We start from the raw sequence: 20,816 nt of genomic DNA, 5'->3' as shown, positions 1-20,816 counted from the left end.
TTGTGTTTGATCAGAGTGTGCTTGTGTGGGTGCATACGAGGGAGGAGGGGGGATACATTATGTTTTGTTTTTTTTGGAACAAGGTGTTGTAAAATCCTCATTCATGAGACCAAAAAGTATCAGATTTGCTCCATTGTGCTTCAAATCTCCAGAGAGGATTTTAAATCCTGTGTGTGTGTGTGTGTGTGTGAGATGGCAGGTGATTAGGTTTATCCTCTACAAGCCCCCTGACAGGCCTGGATATTAAACAATAAGGGTTTATACTTTGAAGGGACAAATCAGGCGGACTCAAGTCTGAAATATAACACAGCATCTCTCAGTGCTGTGCTGTAATTATCAATCCTCTTAACGAGCAGAATGTAAAGTGGAGCCCGGAGGAGCCGGGCTGCGGCCTTATCTATGACAAACGGCTGAGCATCCTAATTGCACTGAGACATCTGACAGGATAAATTTATACCAGAAACGTGACCCATCTGACATACTGGCAGGAGTGAGAGCACAGAGATTCATTTCTGTACACGCACTAAACACAACAAAAAAAATCTTTTTTAAAGTAAAGTATACCACAGTGTAGAAATACTCAATCATAGGTCCTGCATTCAAAAAGTACAAAACTTACTATATGATACAAACTATATTTATATCAAAATATACTTAAAATACCAAAAGTAAGTACTGCATAATGAAGAATGGCCTATTTTGGAAGAAATATTTTGTTGGATTATAATTATTATATTTTAATGTGTACGCAATAAGCATCACTTAAATGTTGCAGTTGGTAAAGGTGGAGCTGATCTATACTACTTTTTTTTTTTTTTTAAGATTATTTTTTGGGCTTTTCCGCCTTTAATGGACAGGACAGGTGAGAAAGAGGAGAGAGAGGGGGAAGACATGCAGGAAATCGTCACAGGTCAGAGTTGAACCCTGGACCTCTGCGTTGAGGTATAAACCTCTAAATATATGTGTGCCTGCTCTACCCACTGAGCCAATCCGGCCACAGATCTATACTACTTTATATGCTGCTGGGTAGCCTAATCTACAATAAGAAGTCATTCATTTGTTGATTATATTTTTTAATAATAATATAAATCTGCAAAGGAACTAGTAACTAAAGCAGTTATATAAATGTAGTGGAGTAAAATGTGCAATATTTCTGTTAATAAGCGCATAATAAAGGATTTATTAACCCTAACAAGGCATTGTCCTCGCTTTAGATCCAGTAGCTGCAAAAAGCATAGTGCAAATTAACTGCTAATAAATGCATAATAATGTGTTTCTTATAAGTGCTTATACAGTAAATGTCCTTTAACAATACATGTATTTGATGCTATTATTAACACTCATACAGCATTAACACAATAACAGTGTTAATAAGCATCATATAAGGAGTTATAAGGTCCTTATTACCTATCAACTACTGCTAAAAAGACCTTAATATAAAACCTTACCAAAAATAACACTAGCACTTGGTCAAAACAACTCTTTGGTGGTACTGGGTAAAGTTAACCCATTATTACATTGGTGCTTCAGTATATTGTATTATCAGTATACAAATCTGGACTAATTTTGACCCAGTGATATTTACTATGTGTGTTAATGTAGTTATTGGAAATAACAAAACACTGTGACCACATTAAGTGTAAAACTGTAAAACAAGAGCATAATCTCCATGTTGATGTAGATAATAAGATGTGATAATAGGATTAGGAGGATAAAAAGATCTCGGGTGTTCAGTGACAGCAGAAGGCATGATTAAACTGGCAGATGTGGGTTAAAACATGTGCACGACAAGTCCCATTAAAATATCACAACAAACACTAGCCGTTCCCTGCACTAGACCTTAGCATCACATACAGCTGCCTGGGGGTGATTAGCTGAGAGGGTTACAGCCATTTAAGGAGGGCAGGCAGTTTGGGGTACTGTCCTCAGATTGGCCGTGTGTCAACCAGCAAGGTGAAAGCAAGGAAGGGAGCAGTCATCCCTGGTCTTCATATTGGGGAGCTATATAAGGGCAATGATTTAATGTCATTCAGAGAGGAGAGACAGAGTGGCCAAGATTTTGTCTCTGCTAACAAAATGTGAAGCTGAATTAAGACCAAAAGACTGCAGGAAATCTTTCCTAATCCACAATTTTTGGAGAGATTTGTCTGAAAACCCACTGGTTTTGCCACCTCACACACACCCCAACCTGCTTTGCCCCAGAGCCTTCTTAGGATGGAAAGGATTTCTGCTCTCCTGTATTCTGACTCTCCCCTGCAATCTTCTGAGTTGCAAGACTGTCACTCAGACAAAGACACATATGCCAGCAGGAAATGAACAGCATCATCTTTTATTTTTTGATTAATTTGTCTTCTTGGCAGGTACAACAGAAAATGATAAAACTATCAGGGGGCAACATCATGTTTCAGACATTCAAAACAGGGAAAAACTTCCTCAGATGTTGGAGCTGGTTCCCGGGAGCTTTAACACTTGTATATTAATGCGTGGTTACCAGCTGAGGTTTCTCCTCTGAATAATAAAAAAATGAATGCACACTCACATTGGATGAACAGTGTTGATGTTTGGTTTCCCCACTAAAAGAAATCATTAAAACATAACTAAGTAAACTCCCTGTCCTAGAATAACCCTTAGTGTCTGGTAAAAGTGGACTGATGTGCAGCCGTCTGGGCAACAACCATGATTTCAAGGCAGACCATGTTTGAGGGCGCTTAACTGGGCTCTAATATTCACAAAGTCATGCATCACCAAGCCGCTTTTCTAATACAAGTGTGGCAGCTGGGAGCACCAGATGTACAAAAGAATACAAGAGAAGCCGTCCAGAATGTGTGGCTGCTGGGTGATAAAATCTTGATAAAACTTGTATTGGCTGTGCAGGATATTTCTCATCTATCCTTTTGCCATACAACAGCATAAACTATAATTACATTCCAAGAGTATGGGGCTTAAAACAGCAATGTTGTGGCTTGCAGCTGTTTAACTGCAGTACAAATGAAAGGTTGAAGTAGATAAGTAATATCTAGTTTAATACCAAGCTCCTGCCCCCAAACCCTTAATGCTGATTTAATTCCAAGAAAATGTTGTATGAAGCAAAACACAAAACAACTTTAGATGAAGCACAGAATGCTTAATCAGATTTTCTGAGAGCTACTTGTGATTAAAAACATTTATACAGTATCTGGAGTTGAAAAATACATTGCTTTCCCTGTTTACCTCAACCAAACGGACAAATAAAGGTTTCAGAGAGGGAATTCACTGATAAGAATAAAACCTCAGAAGAAACACACTTTCCAAAATGATATTTACATTTTATTTATGCTTTGATAACTAAATAGACCAGCCTATTACCTGGACGATGGAGACAGGATTATCAGGCTATATCGAGTATGTTTTATATGAAAGAAAAAAACAACTGAAAAACAGTCGGATCAACACGATATTAATAATATGACAATATATCAAGAATAGTACGTTGTCTTTTACATCACCTCTACATACTGGTGGTATTGTGCTTTGATAAGACTTTTGCAACTAGAACACAGATACAGAACGTTTAACAGCCCCACAAAACTCCAAGGATTTTAGTGATTAACTCCCCGAGAAAAAAAAATCACCTCAAATCATCCTGCAGTCGAGACTAAGAGTTTAATGAAATTGAATGAAAACTCCTCGACTCGTCGGGCACATGTGAAAATGAAAAAACTAATGGATGAGAAATGAAATTAGGTGCAGGTCATTCATTCATGGCACAGTCAACAAATACACGCACACACAAATATATAGGATGTATCATCTTCCTTTTCCTGTATATCATTTAGGCAAACTTGGTAATTATAATATTTATATATATAAATATATAAAAGAAAAAATTTGAGATGAAATGAAAAACATGCACTGGACAAATACAAGCATGCATTTACATGAGTAGACCTGAAATCATCACCAGTACATTTTAAATGGTAGATGATGCACCTCTAGCACTACCACTGTAACCACAAGCCCCGAACATTTCCCTGCACACCCGACTACACTCAATCATGAACATAGATACATTCTCGTACAAACTACACAGAGTCCAGCTGCTGTTTTATGAAACGTTGCAACAGTTACAGATGTTGCTACATGTACAGAGGAGTAAGCAGTATGAATATTTGTCCCACTAGCAGGCCAGTGTTGTGTGAAACTATCGTGTGTTGCGGTGTTATTTAAAGGCATGGGGGCTCTTTTTATGATCTGCTGTCTATGGTGAGATAGCTGTACATGTTCCCTTGTTTATTTTTACATTTTACTTTTTGTCTTTTGAAAGAGAGGTCCGTGTTGGCAAGGTTCCTTCATGAGCATCCTTTGCGGCAGTATTCCAGAGGAAAACACAGAGATAGAAGAGTGCTGCATGAAATGTTCTCTGGAAAATTGACAGATATTTTTTTATTTTTTGGGATATCCTCCCCACTTGGCCTCGGGTGACAGTTCTTTGTCGTATTTGATTTGTCCGCTTTACTCCTTTTGTATGTAAAAAGTGCCTCTGTTAGACTTCGTATCAGTTCCTCACACTCCCTGTGCCGGATAGTTCTTGTTGTATGGTTGGCTTTGGTTGCATAACACGCACTTTGATGCTTCATATGGGTATCTGCTCAGCATGTGAAGTCTTCAAAGTTGCCCTGGCCCGGGTGATGAGGTAGCATGTTGCCAGGATATGTTGATGGTGTACGCAGGTTCTCGCAAGGAGCCTGAGAGAGAAATGGGGAGAGAGAGGAAATAAAAAAGGCAAGTAAGATAAAATAGAGAAGAAGAGAGGAAGCATTGAGATAGAGGGGATGCAAATGTGCATAGGGGGAGTCATTGCACCCAGTGTAAAACCAGAAAATAACAGGCATTGGAGAGAACCTTAAAGTCATAAACTCCCAGAAAAACATGACATGAGCAACAAGCTAGGCAAGAGAGAAAAAATGTTCCTAAGAAACAATGGAGTTAAAAAAAAATGGTTGGAAAGACTACTAAGTCAGACAGGATAGCAGATCAGAGGAGGAGCACATCTTTCCCTTTTTTCTCAGCTAGGGGTCTGACTTCCAATTAAAGTGAACTGGCTTCATTTACACTTGGAAATAAGTAAGCTGTCACACCCTCCAAAGCTCTAATTCCGGCCTGTCCCTGCTGGTCCCTTCCACCAGTTTAGATTAAATTCAAGCCACTTTCCGCTGTCCTACTTCTCTCTCTCTCTCTCTCTCTCTCTCTCTCTCTCTCTCTCTCTCTCTCTCTCTCTCTCTCTCTCTCTCTCTCTCTCTCTCAATTTTCTCTCTCTCTCTCAATTTTCTCTCTCTCTCAATTTTCTCTCTCTCTCTCTCTCTCTCTCTCTCTCTCTCTCTCTCAATTTTCTCTCCGTCTCATCCCAATCACCGTTTCACTCCCTTTCCTGTCTCTCTTTCCCTTCCTAGTTTCCTCCATCTCTATGTCTTCACCAACTCCTTGACTCTTCCCCACCACCACCACCACTGTCACCGTTATGTCCTCCTTCACTCTGGCTGCAGCTGAGACCAGTGAAGACAAAGAAGAGAGTGTGCCACTGTCAAAGAAATGCAGTCTGACACAGTAAAAGTACATAGCAGCAGCCTACTGACATGGCGTTTCACATCATCCAGGCTCAGCACAGCTCCTCGGTCATTGTTGTTGCGGCCTTTGTGTTTCTTCTTGACGCATCGGCACAGCTTATACTTGATCACCTGAAAATAGGCGAGGACACCCATTACCAACCTTATGGGATCAAAACACAATATTCAAAAAACTTTTTTGTGTTTTATCTTTTCATAGTTCAAGCCCACACGCTTTGGTGTTTGAAGGATCAGGCAAAGTGAAATTCAATAGAGATTGATTTTATGCATCTATAAATATGTTTCCTCCTCAAACCTGGACATGAGCACAAAAGATTTCTGCATTGTTGGTAGAAGGGAAGGCGTAGAGGAAGTATGACCCAACACAGAGTTGCTCTAATGAGAACAGACAGAGACATCCTGACTAATCTAAAATATAATACATCCAAAATGTTAATGTATTCAGAGTTGCTTGAGCTGAGTTGTGTGTGTGTGTGTGTGTGTGTGTGTGTGTGTGTGTGTGTGTGTGTGTGTTGTACAGAGATGGGCTGCAGGGTTGTGAGGGACACAGTGTTCGTCATGCTCGCTAACACACGTCCTTGTGCGGATGGTAAAATTGTGTGAAGAACTCCATTTTGTGAGCAGGTAATTTCAATAATACTGGAGCAGTACACTTTTCCATAGACAATATATTGCACTGGATGTGAGTGAGAGGCTCCTGATGGGATGGGAGATATTTTACCTCATATAGATAGTCAAAGAGTTCGAGAATAGTGAGGATGCTGGCTCCGATGAAGAGACCCATCTGACCTCCAATATCACCTGAAAAGACAAATAAGAAAGCACAAATTGTACCTTTAAACAAAGCAGAGAGGAACACCATCTCTCTTCATTCACATGAAACAGCTTTGAAACGTACTTTTCATCTTTATTAAGGTCTTAAAGGTGAGAAATGTGACAGAAAACATAGATGTGTAAAAGTAAAAAAAGTAGCTGAAAAGCCATGATTAAAGAGACAGTTCTGTGTCTTCTGGGACCTGAATACCTATTATAAAAATGCAAGCGCTTGAGTTACTGTCACTTTGGATAAAAGGCATCCGTCATGTTGCATACTGCATATTATCAATTCCCATGAAAATACGTGACAGCCAGTTACTTACCCAGAAGGCCTGCCAATTCGTAGGCTTTCTTTTGTTCAATGGTTTCGTAGTTCAGCGCTTCAAAGAAGATATCCAGAACCATAATGTTATCACTGTAAACAGAGAGAAAAGCAGAGTCTTAAGTCACATATACAAATGTTTCAGTTTATATTTTATACACTTTTTTTTTTTTGTGTCCTCAGGCGCAGAAGATGATTTGTGAGTCTGCCACTTCCTGCAGATAACAGAGCAGATGCATCGAGTTGAGCAAATATCCTGCCGTCAGTAGCTAATTTCCCCTTGGTGGGTCTGGTCATTGAGGAAAACAAGGGAAATAATGACAGCTAGTTGATTTCATGCTGTGTTCATTTCTAAAACGCAGGACTTCAGCAGAAAGAAAAACAGTGAGGATGATTTTAAGGCCCAGCAGCCAAGCAGTAGGGGTGCACGATTCAGAAAATGTCACGATTCGATTCGATATTGATTTTCAGGCTAAAGATTCGATTCAAAATCGATTTTCGATTCAAAAACGATTCTCGATTAAAAAAAAAAAAAGATTCACAGTACCATAATTCAAATTTGTAGTTGTCTTTAAATTTAAGTCAAGACAAGTGATGATCTGTCAGTCTTAAAGGAAACTCTGGTAAAGCCGAGGGCCGTAGTTAAAATGCAAATTACAGCTGATAATGTAGAGATGGAGATGTACTATTACAGAATGAGCGTGTGGGAGGGGAGATATACTCCAGGTCCTGCAGTTGGACTTCAAAAACGTTATTAAAAGCACATCAAATATCCTTAGTAAACACCATGAAAAACAATCATCATACACTTAATTCCTTGCCTGGGGAGGTAATATCTAGGTCAGTGGTTCACAACCTTTTTTTTTTACATACACCCACAGGCCTGTCAAGCCCTGTTTTGACCTGGTAATTAAAATCTGACCTGACTGACTGGATCACAATTGGACAGCTCTAATTTACAAGTGAAAATGCACTCATCCACATTCTTAGGTGGTCTGCGCAACATGTGGCCACATAAGGAGTGCAGTGTGTACACGTGTCCTCAGACACATTAAGGATCGTCTCAACTGTGAGCAGAACTACGTACTAATTTAAAGTAGTTCTCATGTCACAGAAACCACTGAGAGTGAATCGTGTGTTTTGGATGTTATTATCATACTGTTGGCGATGTGCCGCTGTTTCCGTTATATATATATTTTTTTTAAAGATTATTTTTTGGGGCTTTTCCCTTTATTAGATAGTGACAGTGGATGGACAGGAAAGGTGGGAGAGAGATGGGGAATGACACGCATCAAAGGGCAGTAGGTCGGATTTGAACCCGCGCCGCTGCAAAGGACTCAGCCTACATGGGGCACACGCTCTTACTGGGTGAGCTAGAGGCCACCCCTGTTTCTGTTATATTGTTATTTAAAAGCTTTTATTATGAAGCAGCAAAATCAGGAAATGTTGGGTCTTCATTAGCAGTAACTTAACACGACTCTTAAAAGCGAACATGAAATGTAAAATAAAGGGGATATAGAAACTAAACTTTAAACCACAAATATATTCAGTTAGAAGCTGTAAAAACGTCTTTCTCTCCTGCACAGGTCCCGGCACCAGTCAGTAGACCTTCTTATGTCGGCACACAGACAGACTGTGGGCAGCATTTTGTCATTAACGTTAGTCATCGCACATTTCTAATGTATGATTTATGTGAAAGTAACAACTGACATTTATGCACACACTCACATTCAACCAGCCTGTATGCAAACAGAAATGATGTACATGTTTATTTGCATAAAGAGCGTGGAAGTGAGATCCGATCACAAGTGGTCACTCAGGACGCATTTGGAGACACATTGTACTGCCAGGTGGGAACACACTTACCTGTCCACTTGTAGATCAGATCACTCACATTGGATTTAATACCAGGTCAAAACAGTGCTAGTTTGCATGCTTGCTTGTCAGTTGTTCTCAGTGAGTAACCTGCAATATATCTGTTCAAAGCTGTGGTCAAACAGCCAATCTCTCTCTCTCTCTCTCTCTCTCTAAAGACAATCCACTGTCACAAACTTCAGTTTCACACCACTAAACACTGTGCAGCCCAGATACCAGACCACTCCCAGCTAATGCTGATCAGACTGACATTGCTTGAAATATGGCCAGTCAAAACATGAACTAGATGGACTCACAGCTATCCGCAGGGAATTAAATAAAACTTTCAGCAGGGAGAAGTGAAAGGTTTCTGCAGCACTTTGACTACATATGGTGTAATTATCTTGTCCTCAACAGCTCTGCCCGGAATGATAGATGAAAGAAACTATTATTGCACCCTCTCATTCCTTGAACTGCTTTTGATCTTTTTATTAGATTTGGCAAAGAAACAGTCCATACTTGGCTGATTAATCAAGTCAAGCTCTGATGTAAGCTCTTCATTCAGTTTCCTCACTTTCGTGAAAAAAATCCAAGTTAACAGGTTACAGCAGTTATTGTGCAGCATCTACTGTTAGCAAGTTGCTAAACATTTCAATTCTATTATATTATATATAACACTTACGTATGATGCAACCTTGTATCAAGAGATTTCCAGTGCAGCAATGGGATGAAGGAGTGATTGTACCTGTTACTCTTAACAGGTGGGAATCTGAACCTTGAGCCAGAAGGAAAAGTCTGAAATTCAGAGTATAGGGGGTAGGCGCTGTCAGACAGGATGGCTTCAGCCTTCCTCCTACCTGTCTGCTAAACAGGTCAGGTAGCATACTCTGCTGTACCCCCAAGATCCTGCTTCTCACTTTCACTATCACTTTCACACGCTCTTTTCTTTTGTTTCCTTTTATGCACATCCTGTCCCAGAAGTGCTTGTTACTAACCTAGCTCTGGGGAGTTTACTCCCCGGAGTCCTTATGTTTCTTCTTCGCCCAGAACATCGCCTCGGATTAGGGTGACACCAAGATCTGGGTCTTGGGTGCAGCTGTTGCTATGGACCTGCTACACCCTGCTACGCTCTGCGATTCCCTGCAATGTCCGGCTACGTCCTGCCGCGTCCACCCATGCTCTGCTGTGCCACGCTACATCCCGTACCGTCATAACCCCAACCGTCAGACACCGCCCACCAAGAGTCTGGGTCTGCCGAGGTTTCTTCCTAAAAGGGAGTTTTTCCTCGCCACTGTCGCAATAGCCACTGCTAATGCTTGCTCTTGGGGGAACTATTGGAATTGTTGGGGCTTTGTAAATTATAGAGTGTGGTCTAGACCTACTCTATCTGTAAAGTGTCTCGAGATAACTCTTGTTATGATTTGATACTATAAATAAAATTGAATTGAAATTGAATTGGATAGTGCCTTTTTGGCCTTGATGCTGAGGTTCCCATTCCAGCAGATTCAAGAAAAAGTTAAAACAGACTCAGACTAATAAGTGACATGTTCTGTCTGTCTGTCATTGTTACAGTTGCTTCTACATGAATCCCTCTGCTGATTTGACAGAGAATCATTGATAAATTAAAAATGTATTTAGTGTATCTATCTATGAAAATGTGCTGTATATTTCTGAGATAATTATCTCATTAAATTCAGAAAAAAACAGGGCAGATTTTTTTTCTCAAGTGAATGCATTACGCATTTCGTGGCGGATCAAGGTTACAGTAATAATATTGCATTTTCAATTAGTTTTTAGTTTTCATTTTTGTTTGGTTTAAAAAAAAATTCTGCGTGTGTTTTGTGGTTTTAAATACATGGTTGGAGAATGGCCAGTTTAGTTTAGGTTTTTATTTCATACTGCATTAACATTGCGAGATAGGGCATGCCTTGGTGGAAGTCTCTCCAAGTGTCCTTCTAGTGTTCTTGTGATATTTTATGTGAAGCAACAGACTGTAGCACTGTGATCAAGACACATTTCCTCTCGGGTTAATTAGAAGTTGGTGGAATTCCTCAATTATCACCCATCACTGAAAAAGGTAATATAGAACACTTGAAGTGTCAACCCAAAAATGTGCAGAGTCTGACACTAAAAGAGTTTTGTTTTGTTTTTTAGAGTTTTCAGGCTTATTTGCGGAAGGGTCTCTGTGCTCATCTTAAATATGAGTTTAAAGGAGAATTCCGGCCAATTTTTACGTTAATCTTGATCGCTATAGCTATGCGAGTACTTTCGGTAGAAAAAGACCTGACCTGGATCGTTCCTAACAAACTGGAGTTGCTGCAGCTACGTGTACAAGCTTCCACTGAGCTAAAACGGCAGTTGTCAGGACAAGTTGTAGAGTGGAAGTGGCAGCTTGTACACGTAGCTGCAGCAACTCCAGTTTGCTAGGACCGATCCAGGTCGGGTTTTTTTCTATCAAAAGTACTCGCATAGCTATAGCGATCAAGATTAACGTAAAAATTGGCCGGAATTCTCCTTTAAGACATGTGTGTATAAAAATGATATAATAACATAATAACTAGTTTGGAAGACAGTCGTGATCAGATATGCAACTTAAAGAAGTGTGTGGTGAAAACCGGAAACATCCAACACACACATACCCTTAGTATGGAATTTACAGTGACGTAGGAGACATCTTGTGCTCATCATTGGAGAAATACAGTAAGACATAAGAATGTGACTTACGATATGTACTGCTCTGTCTTGTTGAATTTCTTGGCGAGGTACTTGGCTGATGCTTTGCTGGGTATCTTGACAAAGGACATCTCTTTACCGTAGCGCGTCATGTTGCACGGTGTCTCACACACGCAGTAGTCATTGTCTCTCTCAACAAGAAAGTCTGAAAAATAGATTAGGCAGAAAGACAATTGAAGAGATTGAAACAGAGAAGACACTAGGGTAGATAAATGTATCGCTAGCCCAAGATGACAAACATTATGCCAGCAGAGTGAAAGGCATCAAACTTGTGAAAAGATGCCGCAAGGAGACACCGACACCGAAGGGACCATTTTAAGAAATATAAAACATAGAAGACACACAGTGAAAGAGTCAGCAAGAAAGCAGCAGCCAGAGGCCAACACGTGAAAAAGACAGAAATTGACAACAAGCAACAGACATGAAAGGCCTGAAAGGTATCAGTTGATGGAGAGGCAGGGGAGTGTGAAAAAGAGAGCCTCAGCGCCAGGCCTGAGGTTTACTCTTTGAGAATGATCACCATCAGGCTTAAGGCACACTCTTTTCTGTTATCAACGGGGGCTCAGAACAGTGGGACATAGACATTGAACAGTGCGCGCACACACACACACACACACACACACACACACACACACACACACACACACACACACACACACACACACACACACACACAGTCTTCTGCTTACCCAAGGCAGGATCTGCACACTCCTTGTACTGCTCCGGGGTGCAGTATGGGGCATCTCCTAAGGACAGGAAGGAGAAACAATGTTCTCAATGTGAACAAAACAAGGGAGAAAGTGAACAATAGGGTTTTCAAAGAAGCGAGATCTGGGCTTATAAATAATTTTGTCTTTGTCATTACTGTCCTTATCACGACAGCATATTCCTCACAAATGTGATCACATCTCGTAATTGATTTTATTAACTTTTGTACTTTCGCTGCCTATCGTCACCACTTTCAGTCTGTGTCACCCTCTCCATCTTTGTCTCTAGTGGCAGTTGAGCCATCCCTCTCCCTCAGGAAAAAAGACATGTCTTAGAGGTAGAGGAAATAATTTCCCAGATGCAATTATTCACTGCATTTTGCTTCATACACTCACATGACAGCGAGATAGCAGAGATGAATAGGAGCAGAGGATTTTAGCTGGGGAGTTCTCTGGAGACTCACATTAATCAATTGCACAATCACTATAAGATAGCAGCTAATCCTGATTACAACACAGATGGATTGTCTCTGCTCTCTCTAGATGTGCAAACACAGAGCTGAAAGTAACCCTGATTGAAGAGAGAGACATTAACAATTATTGGACAGGTGAGTGCAGGTTAACGGAGGCCAAATTCGAATGTTTCCTCTGTGCTAAACTCCTTTTCAATTTGCCTTCTGAGATGACACACTGTGATTAAATGTAGAAGCTCGACAGTAAATGCCAGCTGTAATCACTGCACAAACACAAAGTGAAAATAGTTGAGTTTTCTGAATCACTGGAGTGTGAAAGTATCTGATGCATCTGCAGTCGCTGGCAAATAGCTGTTTGTTCCTTAAAAATAGCTTTTGTCACCACGATTTCAAATGAAAGCACTTCCAACAACATCAACAGGCACTGCAACATCTTAATCTTTATGAATAAATGTAGATATACAGCTTTTGTATCCAGCAATAAGATGCCCTTCTGGTTCCTACCGGGCATATGGACCATCCTGCAGTTGCAGTTCTCCACCAGGTATCGTGTCTCACAGTCGATCCGGCAGGCCGTGATGCTGTAAGTGTTGAAGAAGTCTGAGTCCATCGGTGTGGCCTTGCAGTCCCCCCACGGTGGAGGCAGGTACGTCAGCTGACAGAGACAGAAGCAACAGCGCAGAACCACTTTAATTATAGAGCATATTGTCTGTTGAACATCCTTTCTTGTGCTCTGTTAATGCAATCTTTATACCTTGTACTTTCTGTCAATATATCTATATTAGAAGCCGTTACACATCTAATTTATTTGGCACAGAAAATGAATCTCGTTCTTACTCTATGGTGAATACATGTGTATAGTGGTGCTTATTGTGGGAGCTTCTCTCCTACGCGTCTTCTATTCCCAGTGTCTCCGGTGCTTCCATTGTACTGCCCACTCTCCATGCAGGAACTGAATGGTATCAGCTGTGCAGTAGAGCTGTGATGTTGAAGTCTACACTCTAAAAAGCTTTGCTGCACATGTCCGTGTGCTCCAAGATGTTCAAACTAGTCATCTAGGGAAGCACAAACAGGCTTTTGTACAATGTGTGTTGCCATATTCCTTCTGATCCGCAAATGTGCATTTTCTATCACTCTTGTGCAATATGTGCAATAAAATATCCACTTTATATAGATATGTAGACATCTCTGTTCGTCCTCCCTCCCATCCTCTGACCTCTGTATATCCTCGACGTCTAACACATGGTCTTCTGTGAATCCTTTGCAGTGCCATGCACAGCGTGTATTACATTTTTTGGTACGGCTCGCACAACCATTTACATTACATTCATCTTTTATATTTATTTTTCTAATTATTATTTTTCCATTCTCCATCGAAACCCCAGAGGTATTTAGTTAACTATAAACCAATAAGACTAATAAAACCAAGTTCTAACCAAGCAAATGTTCACATTTGAAAAGCTGATGCAAGTGGATTTTTATATCACTTAAAACAATGAATATGATTGACTAATCGATTAATTAATTGACTGATTGTTTCAGCTCTTCATGTGAGAAATAAAACCTTTGAATCTTGAAGCGTGTGCCCACTGGTGGACTCAGGGGAGGGGTGCAGAGGGGTGACCGCCCTCGTTTCCCCTATGTTCGAAAAAAAAAAAAAAAAGAAAAACCTGCAGCAAAAGTGCCCTCTTGGATGCCCCGATGGCAGATAAAACATGATGAAGTGCCTGCTAGGGTGGCCTTTCAGTAAAGAAATCAAGATGCAGTGCACTAATGGGTGCCGTTAAACTGAGAAAACATGATGCAGTGCCATATAGGCTGCCCTACATGCAGGAAAACTTTCTGCTCGCCGGTGCTCCACCACATGCAGCTGTTACCCTTTTTATTTTACAGTTTTAACTATAACAGTTAGCACGTGTTGCCTAATATGTTACTCTATGGCTCACAAAGAGCAGGCTGACAAAATACAATGTTATTTAACACTATGCAGTATAGAGGCAAGAATTCAACAAGCATGAACGTATTAAAAACCTACAGTACATAATGACACGTATGTAGTTTGTCTGTAATGCCAGTGTGATTTGATCCGTTCACACTGTCATTGGAAACAGATGTTTGTCAATGAAAGGTTTGGGCCACTTTTAAATGCAGTTTGAAATACAGTTGCAGCTTCAAACTTTTTCTTTTATGTATTGTTATTTCACTCTTTTTTAACTGCTCAGACATATGCCAGTGGTTTTACTACCATGTTCATACAGCTTTCTTGTTTGTAAAAAAAGAAAAGAAAAGATAATCTCTCTCAACAACGTTCTGAAACTTGTCGGTTTTTCTGTGTTTCAGAGTGAAAGACTTGTTCTCTTGCTGATCCAACTGATTTCAATGACAGTTCCCACCTGCCTGGCCCTGTGGACGGAAAGTGACGACAAGACCGGTCTCGCACTCATCATTACACATCTCATTCTCTGTACATAAAGACACACTTTATATATGTGTAGGCAGCACAGTAGCTTACTTCTTAGCACAGTCACCTTTGTGGAATGTGCATGTTTTGTGTGGGTTTCCTGCAGGTTTTGCTCCGGTTTCCTCCCACAGTTCAAACACATGAGTTCATTGGATACTCAAAACTGTAATAAATGATGAACTACTTTTACATCATGTGTTGTCTTTAATTCAATTATTTCTCTCAGCATCTGTTGTGTCTTGTCCCTTTGTGTGAGTAGTGTATCTGAGTCTCTCCTCTTTGCAGGTCTCTGTGGTACAGAAGTGTTTAGTTTCCTTTCTTTTTTATAAAATAGCACATGGTAACATGGAATAAGGCATATAGAGGGCCATTTAAACAGCATGTAAACAGAAAACCAATTAATCATCAACAAAAACTAATATAAGTCTAGGTCAGAAAACCAGCACAGTCATAATACTTAAAAAGAAAAAGAAATAACCATGAATTAAGATGGGATAATGATGAGCATATTACTTGACCACTGGAGAGATCACAACCCTATAGGCGCTACTACTCCCTGGCCTCTATCATCAGGGCATCTAAACATTATAGAATCAAAATGATAGGAAAAAAACTGAACCAATAGACAGAAAATAACTAAGTAGAAATTAATAGAAAAATTGGGACATATAACGTAGGACAAACGCAAAAATATATACATCCAACTCCAAAACAAGTCCCAATAAGTATTGTTTATACTTAAGGTTGTACCATAGTATACATGTAGAAAACGTAAACTGAAATCACTCGGAGTGCTTTTTGAAATGTACATATATGAAAATATTAGCAATATTCATTTAAATTTCAGCTGTCTTAAAAAAGGACAAACTTTGATGCATTAAATAAAGTGCCAAGCTATACAACAGCCCCTGTGTGTTTCCGTCTCATCGGTTCAAACAGTGCATCACTGAGTGCTCACACAGCAATAAATTAAAGGCCACTGTTATGATTTAGGGGCCTGCTTTTTACAATTTGTACTGAGGTGCAAGAGGCAGCCACGTGTGTCGCGCACTGGATTTGGTTACTAATAACCCAAGACGACATTCAACATGCACATACAGAGTTCACACACACATACACATAATGTACCGATCACTCAAGTAAACCAGATAGCTCAGACTAAAATCTAAATCAGGAGATTATCATGATTCCTTTGCCTATTTTCACATCAAGGACGTTTCACAAAGTCAAAGAGAACATAAAAACAATCAGAGCTGGGTAAAATGTGGTAATCAGTAAAAGCTGCTTGTGTATTTATTTTCCTCATCACGTAGGCTAGAACTATTGGAAGAGCTATGTGACTGGGTAATGGCTCTCTTATGCTCAGAGTTCTGCTATTTCAATTTCTCTGCATCTTCAAAAGCTCTATTTAGCCATCCTAAACCACCTTGTGGTAACATTACTTCCTACTGGTTAAACTTCTGCAAAAGTTTAATTCTGCAAGTGTGGACAACAAAAGTGAAACTGGCGTAAGAAATTTCAGGACATGTTAGCATGCTGTTTAACGACCATGAAGAAGAAAACAAATCATGTTAAGATTGTGACCTCAATTCCCCCTTTCTCAACTGAGTGAGAGAGCGCAAACGAAAGAGGAAAGCCAAGAGTCAGCAAGACCCTGCGGACAGAAACAGAGGTGAAAGGGGGAACAAACGTTCTGTTCTTTTTGCTTTTAAGTAGGGAGAAATTGCAGTTTTTCTTTTGTAGGATCATGGTGAGTGACAGTTTGGCTGGCAGAAAAGACCCTGACAGTTTTACACTACAGGACTGCAGAAACAGGCAGCTGAATGAATGTGAGCAAACTGCATTAGATTAATGAAGAGTGAGCCTGCCAGCCAATGAAATAAATAAATATAGAGAGAGAGAACGAGACGGGGGATCATATTAAAGACAGAGGGATTGTATTAGAGGAATTGTAATAACTGTTGTAGGAAAAAAGTGACGGAGATACTGAGAAATCGAGAAAAACAAAGAGGGACAGTTTCCTGCAGATGCGACATTGGCAGCATGCAAAATCCTGCTGCAGCCCGCCGACACTGGAACACTCACTGGTAGTGTGGACGTGGAAGGACTGAGATCACTCACAAATCCATCCCTTTCTCTCCACCATTCATTATGCATGGTTTTGTAGCATATTAGGGGCCAGAGTATATGATTTGTCTGGCTGTATGTTTGTATCATACCTGCAGAATTATTTACAGTTTAAAAATAACCTGCATTCACTTTGTTTCACTGAGCCAAACAGACTTCCACAAGATGACTGGGGAAAGTTTGTGTTTCTATAGTAATTGTTAAGGCCCCAAGTTTGTAACTATCAGAACTGTACAATGGCCCAAAGTCTCCAAAGGTTCAGCAAACATGAACGGTCCCTTCAATTGCACTGTGGGATTGCTAGATATTTTTCAGCGTTCAATTTCCAATAAAAAACAGCCTTTTCAACCAAAAGAGTAACTGTCCTTACCTTTGTCACATTATTGATGGGCCTGTCTGAAGCACATTTTTTTGCCTTCTGTGTGAAACACAAGATTGATTCCCAGCCAAAATGATGTTTTTAACCTCCTTTGTGTGAAGGCAAGAAGCAGTCGTCCTTCAAAACACAGCATAGTGCTGAGAGTGCAGTGCTTACTAAGGGTGACCGAAATTAAGTCACAATCTCTAATTTCGAATTAAGAAAATGGAATCGCCGATGCTGCCACGGCCCCATGTCACGTCCGGTTGGCTTAAGCGGAAGAAACACACGTGTTGAAGTGCTGCAAGTCAAACTCCTCGACAGAACTTGAACCCCCTCCTCTTTCACTGAAGTCGCCGGTGTGGAAGTATTTTGGATTTCCAGTGACATATGTTGACAATTTTCGCGTTGTTGACAAAAAAGCCACAGTTTGCAAGCTCTGTTTGCATTGCACGTTAGCCTAGCAGCTAGTGGCGTTTTCCTCTGTTTATAGCTTAATTCCAACAAAACCGCACGGTTGAATTTCAGCATGCATGCAGGTTTAACGCCTAACCCTAACCCACCAACCAGACGGCCGACCGTTGGCAGAAAAGGCAGTTGCACTGATCAGTGTCCCCGAGTTGGTCAAAAATGTGCCTCGGAACACACCAAAGCGACGAGAATAAGTCTCCATAACAGCAGGTGGCGCTAATCTGTATTGTCACCCAAAAAATGAAAACCGGCAGCTGATTGGACGAACGCATATATATATATATATATGTGTGTGTGTGTGTGTGTGTGTGTGTGTGTGTGTGTGTGTCACTGCCCGATGTGAGTCGAGTACAGATGTGAGTCGCGCATGCTCAGATTTAAACTGTTTACGGCATAACGTGTCATACTGAAATTTGTGAAATCTATAAAATAATAAACGTTTCTCTTTACATACAATAACAGAAGATGGTAATCATTTCAAAAACGTTGTAGCTACCTATGACTGTTTGGTTGCTAACGTTAGCTCAAAATGCCATTCAAGTGACAGCCTTTGTTGTGTTTGATTGCTAACTTGTAGCCAGCTAGCTAGCAGTCATTTCAAAAACGTTTTAGCTATATAGATAGCTAAAACGTTTTTGTTTGTTTGATTGCTAAGTTAGCTCATAGACTGTGCCTTAGCTCAAAAAGCCGTTAGCATCTTGTAGGCTACTTGTCGCAAAGTGACGCATGCGCGACTCACATCTGCACTCGACTCACATCGGGCAGTGACAATATATATGGGCATATATATGTCTATGGACGAACACGTCACATGGGTCTGCCTGCTGCTTCCGGATTTGGGATTTTTCAACCGGCCATTACTGGCGACTCATTCAGAATATGATCTCATATTGTACTAAAATAGTTCACCGAAACATGTTTCTGAAAACATTTTAAGCGAGAAATAGGCCATGCAGTTGCTGAATCTGTCTTCATTTCAGATCGACAAAGGTCAGTTTAAAAGATTTACGTCAGATTTTGAGAGGCTTTAGTCACGCTCATCCCACTTGCCATTTCCGGGTGAGTCCCGACTGCCCTGTCTCCGACTGAGCATGTCAGGTCGGCGAAAATGAAGGCAGACAGCTCCTCCAACGGACGACAGCACAGAACGCTCGATGATGTTTTTTGCCTCCAAAGGTGCCTTCCAGGCAGCTAACCCTAACCTTAACCCTAAACGTAACCATTGCCGCGCTGCCTGGAAGGAGACGTTGGGGGCAAAAAACACCAAAGATCGCACGGAACACACCGAACAGACTCGAGTCACTGACCTCGCCAGACTGTCCAAAGGCCGATAATCCGCTGTGCTGACTCAATGGTGTTTTAAGCCCCCAACCAAGCCTTCAAGGCAGTGCTAACCATAACCATTGCCTAATCCTAGTTCCTTCCAAGTGGATAAGCTTCGCTTCAGAGCTCGAACCTCCTATGGCGCCATTTTGATGCTACCAAACGATCACCAGACGTTAGCGTCCCATTGACTGCCATTCATTTTGACGTCACTTTGACAGCGAATAACTTTACATCTGAAGCGTTTAAAGACTTTATTTGTCCATTGTTTATCTCTAAAGAAACACGACAATGCATAAAAGGCTCCATTACCTTGTACCTCACATTATGGCTCCGTAGCAGACGTTTTTGTAAAAATAGGCTAACTTTGTGTCATAACCACGGGACTTACTGTCGCATAGTAGAGGAATTACCATGGATGTATTAAGAGAACTACCGTATAGTACAGGAGAAGCTTGCAGGCAGTTTCGAGTTAGCTGTTTAAGTGTAATTACTAATGTTAACTAGCATTTTAGTTAGCAATAATTAGCCTGTGTCCATGTTATCTCCTTACATATACCTACGCTCTCCGTCTCTGCAAGATTGGGAATGATTGAGATTTCTCTTGGCACAGCTACTAGAAGACTTACAACTTTCAGACAGGTTGCTCACGTCACATTTACGTCGTCTCTCTCAGTTGGAGGCTGCGCAATAACGCTCAGCGCTCACCGGAAAAGTGCTTCTCCTTCACTGGTCTCCGTCCAGAGCAACGGGATCTGTTGGTCCATTCTTATATACTGTCTATGGTTCCTTCCAGGCAGCAGCGCTGAGCGGAAGATGGCGTTGGGGGCTTAAAACACCAAATACCTGCTGCGAAGCGTCTGCCCTCAGCATTGTCGGCACACTTTTTTTTCTTTTTACTTTATTGACAAATTGTCAAGTTTCCAATTGACTGAAGATTTACATAGTAAGTTATTGTTACATTATGTTTTTAATAAGTGTTTTAAATTTGACAATGTAGTGTGGTGAATTGCGAACAAAGGTCAGATATTATATTGCATACAAGTCTAGTCTAAAAATGGCATAGCAACCTGTGCTTTAGAAAAAAATAAATGTCAAAATCGAGAATCGAATTGAACCGTGACGTTAGAATCGAAAATTGTATCAAATCGAGGATGTGGAGAATCGTAACACCCCTAGTGCTTACCATGTAGGACCCGTCATTCAAACCCCCATGGGTCCAACAAAAGCCTTGAAAACGGCTGTCGACAAATATGTTACTCTCCTGGGTAGCTCAATCACTGAGGCACATACACAGTGTGACCTGACGATGGTGAACACCCAGATTAAGGAAACATTTCGTTTAATAGTGGAAGAAGTAGCCAGATTCTTTACCTAAGTAAAAGCCAAACACACAAATGGTGAAGTGCTCCCTTACAAGTAAAAGTCCTGCATTCAAAATCAAAGTAAATAAAAGTACAGAAGCAAAATGTACTTCAAAAGTAAAACTGCAAAACTGCAAGTCGTTCTGCAAAAAAAAAAAAAGCCCCCCATGACTAATTATATAGTACATTATTAGATTGGTAATA

The 20,816-nt window shown here is 40.6% G+C and overlaps 1 protein-coding gene across 3 annotated transcripts in view; it reads right to left on the bottom strand.

Moving 5' to 3' along the window:
- Positions 1-2,310: 2,310 nt before the first annotated feature.
- Positions 2,311-20,816, bottom strand: part of asic1b (acid-sensing (proton-gated) ion channel 1b) — a 195,301-nt gene continuing 176,795 nt past the window's right edge. For all 3 annotated transcript variants that reach the window (XM_031301827.2, XM_031301825.2, XM_031301826.2), the window contains 7 exons: positions 13,013-13,163; positions 12,018-12,074; positions 11,320-11,473; positions 6,743-6,834; positions 6,325-6,404; positions 5,613-5,714; positions 2,311-4,724 (listed from right to left, as the gene is read on the bottom strand). In XM_031301827.2, coding sequence (XP_031157687.1) covers positions 4,629-4,724; positions 5,613-5,714; positions 6,325-6,404; positions 6,743-6,834; positions 11,320-11,473; positions 12,018-12,074; positions 13,013-13,163 — 732 coding nt within the window. In that variant the 3' untranslated portion in view covers positions 2,311-4,628. The remainder of the gene's footprint in view (positions 4,725-5,612; positions 5,715-6,324; positions 6,405-6,742; positions 6,835-11,319; positions 11,474-12,017; positions 12,075-13,012; positions 13,164-20,816) is intronic.

The sequence above is a fragment of the Sander lucioperca genome, chromosome 6, assembly GCF_008315115.2.
Source record: "Sander lucioperca isolate FBNREF2018 chromosome 6, SLUC_FBN_1.2, whole genome shotgun sequence".
In the NCBI taxonomy this organism is placed as follows: Eukaryota; Metazoa; Chordata; class Actinopteri; order Perciformes; family Percidae; genus Sander; species Sander lucioperca.
The sequence above is the reverse complement of the archived record's forward strand: the minus strand, read 5'-3'. Positions and strand labels throughout refer to the sequence as shown.